Source organism: Helobdella robusta (assembly GCF_000326865.2).
Source record: "Helobdella robusta unplaced genomic scaffold HELROscaffold_2, whole genome shotgun sequence".
Taxonomy (NCBI): domain Eukaryota; kingdom Metazoa; phylum Annelida; class Clitellata; order Rhynchobdellida; family Glossiphoniidae; genus Helobdella; species Helobdella robusta.
The window spans coordinates 8522215-8526999 of record NW_008704083.1 but is presented as its reverse complement, the minus strand read 5'-3'; the positions used below and the strand labels follow the sequence as shown (position 1 = coordinate 8526999).

The 4785-nt window shown below is 33.1% G+C and overlaps 1 protein-coding gene across 1 annotated transcript; it reads left to right on the top strand.

Annotated features, from left to right (window-relative positions):
* Positions 1-385: 385 nt before the first annotated feature.
* HELRODRAFT_137008 (hypothetical protein) lies at positions 386-2179 on the top strand (the record flags this gene model as incomplete). The annotated part of the gene is made up of 2 exons (XM_009017704.1): positions 386-557; positions 2052-2179. Coding segments are annotated over 2 exons (300 nt in total), but the record flags the coding sequence as incomplete, so codon positions are not given.
* Between the last annotated feature and the right edge of the window lie 2606 nt (positions 2180-4785).

Below are 4785 nucleotides of genomic sequence, written 5' to 3'. Positions count from 1 at the left end.
CATATCAAACAATGACGTGTAACGTTTTGTGATTGTAATCATTTGTTCGTTCGTTCGTTCGTTCATTCATTCATTCTTTTATTCGTTCGTTCGTTCGTTCGTTCGTTCGTTTATTCATTCATTCATTCATTCATTCATTCATTCATTCATTCATTCATTCATTCATTCATTCATTCATTCATTCATTCATTCATTTTTTCATTCATTCTTAAGCACGCTCTCTCGTTCACGTTCGCTTAATTTGTCAGTAATTGTTTCATTCATTCGTGCGTATACACAGACAAACACACACACGGACAAACACACACAGACACAAACACACACATGAACAAACACAGACACCGACACACACACACACACACAAAAACAAGCAAAACTAACACACAGATTCTACTGGGACCTCTTCATGTTGGTTCTGCTGATAGCCAACCTCATCATCCTTCCGGTTGCTATCTCCTTCTTTAATGACGACCTCAGTACAAAGTGGATCGTCTTCAACGGTCTCTCCGACACCGTTTTTCTACTCGATCTCATCATCAACTTTCGTACTGGTATGTGTGTATATGTACGTGTGTGCTTGTGCGCGCCTTTGTATGCATATGTGTGTATGTATGTATGTATGTATGCATGCATGGATGTATGTATGTATGTATGTATGTATGTATGTATGTATGTATGTATGTATGTATGTATGTATGTATGTATGTATGTATGTATGTATGTATGTATGTATGTATGTATGTATGTATGTATGTATGTATGTATGTATGTATGTATGTATGTATGTATGTATGTATGTATGTATGTATGTATGTATGTATGTATGTATGTATGTATGTATGTATGTATGTATGTATGTATGTATGTATGTATGTATGTATGTATGTATGTATGTATGTATGTATGTATGTATGTGTCTGTGTATATAAAAGTATTTGTGTATTTTATTTTGCATGCATGTGTGTTTGTTTGTCTTTTTTGTTTTTTACTGAGGTCAAGATGGTCATTTATAGTTAATTAAAATGACTGACGGCACAAGCGGAAACAAATGGAAATAAATCTGAACGCTGACAATTCAAGATGTCAGTTAAACATTTTTAGCTCATGTTTGACTTTTTTATGTTTGCAGCGAGCAATGTATATATAGCCTATCGAGATAAAACAAAAGCAAAGAAAACACACAGGCAGGCATTTGAGTCTGTTTGTTTGGGAGTATGTGATGATGGAACATTTTAAAATGTATACAAGATGAGTTAGTATTATGAAGGTATATGGAAAGTGTTAAATATTATCGATATATATTTTTGCTTACAAACAAGCAATACAAAAACAAACACCAATTCAAACATACAAACATACTAACAAACAAACATACAAACAAACTTGACGTACAAAACATTACAAGAAACTCAATAACAATCCTTTAAACAATAATCAGTTTGTTACAGAGTTGCGAGAGGGTGGGCATGATTTGAACTCTCTGCAATAAATATGACGTTGTGTGTGTGTGTGTATGTGTAAGAAAAACTATGTATCTATGTATGTATGTGTGTGTGTGTGTGGTGTGTGTGGATGTATATGTAGGGGGAGGGGGTGTTTGTGAGAGTGCGTATACATCAGGTATATATCAATCCACCCAGAGCCGGCTTTAGGCAAAGGCAAACTAGGCAGGGTCCTCGCAATGCAGATTAAAACAACTTTTTTATAGAACTCCTACTTCGATGAATTAATTTTATATACCTAACTGTTTTATTTTTAATTAATCGCAGTATTATGCAACAAGAATTTATCATAAAACATACGTATTCGGGTTGATCTACCAATATGTCTATGTGTGATTTTTATTTTATGCATGCGAGATTTTGTTTACGTAAACAGGTATATATCTGGTTTTTGTAGAGAGTTCTGTTGATCTGTAATCCATTTTTTTGTTTTTCTTAAAATTATTAACGTTTATTATCTAGCCGACTGAATTATTTGTTGATTATTAATTAATAATATCACCCGAAAATTACTTACCCTCTGAAAAACTCCCCAACACCAACCACCAGGCATCATCGCGGATAACTTTGCAGACGACATCATACTGGAGCCTCGTCTGATAGCCAAGCACTATCTGAAGACCTGGTTCTTCCTTGACCTCATCAGCTCCATCCCCCTCGACTACATCATCCTCCTCTTCTCGCCAGACCAGGCCATCAACCAACTCATCCATGCAGGTGCTGATGATGATGGTGGTGATGTGATGGTCGCTTGTGATGATAATGGTGATGTTAGTGGTGATGAAGATGGCGATGACGACGATGATGATGACGAAGACGTAATAACAACAAAGATAACAATGATGATGATGATGATGAAAATGATGATAAAACTCATGATAACAATGACGAAAGGGATGACTATGAAGATGCTGACGATAACGAAACCTACAAAATGATGGTAATAATGAGGCCGTGATGACAATGGTGTTGATAAGTAACGAATGTAATTCGACAAACCCACCAGCTAATGTTTGGTGTCTTTTGTGAACATTTTAAAGCCGTTGAAGTTAAAAACTCCCTATAGACAAGCAGTAATGTTATTTTAAATTATTTAAAATCTCGCTAAACACTAATTTACTTTGGTCGGCACGGACGTTGAATATCTTTTAGCTAAATATTTATTCATTTGATCATTCGTTCTTTAATTTCTTTTCCTATCCATTCATTCGTTCGTTCATTTATTTGTTCATTCATTCGTTCGTTTATTTATTTATTCGTTCGTTCATTCATTCTTTGATTCATTTAATCATTCATCCGTTTATTCTTTTATTTTTTCACCCACCCATCTACCATCCATTCGTTCACGTTCATACATTCGTTCATTCATTCATTTGTTCATTCGTTTATCCATCCATCCACCGATCCATCAATCCATCTTGCACTCCGACACAACAATTGTTATTGACGCAAAGCGGCATCAGTCTTCTTCAATCTCTTCAAAACGCAGAACTTACTGACAGCCATGTCTTCACTTCCTCATTCTTTATTGCCATCATCATCATCATCGTCGTCGTCATCATCATTATCATAATCACAATTGCCACCATTTACGTTTCAATCATCATAACCATCTTAATCATCGTCATTGTCATATTTTACTTTTATCATCATCACATCATCATCTTTTCTTAACAGGCGTCATTACCATTTTTACTTACTGAGTGACTACGTTATAATAATCTATTCATTATAATAATTTATTCATTATAATAATTTATTCATTATGGTAATTTATTCATTATGATAAATTATTCATTATTATTATTTATTCATTAAAAAAATTTATTACCATCTCAATCATCGTTTATGGCGTCATAAAAAAATACATTTCATCATGTTTTAATTATTGTCTATTTATCTATTTTCATATTTTTAAACGAATTTGATAGTCTTTTTTGTATTTGAAAAATATTTTTGCCTGGTTTTTCATCCATTTTTAATTTCATCTTTATTTTTGCTTTCATGATTGATCATTTTTTCTTTATATTATTTCTTTAATTATGGTGGTGTCTTTGATGATGATGATGATAATGATGATGATAAATAATGATGATGATGATGATGATGAATGTTCAAGGGAGGGCATTGAGAATTGTTCGTCTGGTCAAACTGTTGAGTCTGCTACGTTTGCTACGACTGTCGCGATTGGTCAGATACGTCAGCCAATGGGAAGAGGTTATGTATATTTTTGTTTTTTTTGTTGTTTTTTTTCTTTTAAATTACGTAATATTTTTGTTGATTTGTTTGCTTTATTTGCGCGCGCGTGTTTTGTTTGATTCATGTCTGTAAGATGATATTGGGAGAATTTTAAGAGTCGTTACAGATAATGTTAATAATATGCGTCATGCAGGTGTAGAGGTACACACATATTATTCACACACATACAAACACACACATAGGCTGTAAACATGAATAAACAACAATAAACAAAACAACAATAAACAATGATAAAAAATTATAAAAAAAGAATAAACAAAAAAGACCCAGATGTAGAATTCCGAAAGAAATCAAATTCAGAATTTTTAAAATTTCTTTTCAAGTTCATCGAGTATTTCTTATCTTGATAGCATTCAATATTTCAACCGTTCCCATAAATTCTCTATCAGTTTTTTTCATCATTCAAACTTTTCAAACGAATGCGAATACAGATACACAAAATGGCACTGAGATACGCACAAATAGACACAAACATACTCAATTATACACATCGTACTGGTATAAATACCTACATATAGTTAGCCAGCAATACGCAATACAACTGAAAGAAACACTTGAACGTTTTTATAAAGAACAAACCGTAATGAAGGCCAGCCAACGTGCTTCGAATCGAATTCAATGTTTTACATTTTTAGCAATTTTTTATCTGGTTGTATGTGTATGTATGCATGTGTATGTTTGTATATATGTGTGTGTTTGTGTGGGTGTCTGTACGTGTGTGTGTATGTGTCGTATGTATGTGTGAAGGTATGTACGCTTGCGCATGGCTATGTGTCTGTATGCTTGCATTTTTGTTTGTCCTGTTGATGTTAATTCTTCCCTACATGTGTGTTCGTGTGAATTTTTTGAGTGGTAAGATAGTCTAAAAGTATATAAACATTCATTTCGTTAGAAGCTCCAATCATTTTGTGTAATTTTATTTAATTTCTGTAACATTATCTTACTTATTTCATCATCTAATCAATTTATTGACGATAACATGTAACAGATTAGCGTTAATAGCTCTCTTTATCATGTACATATA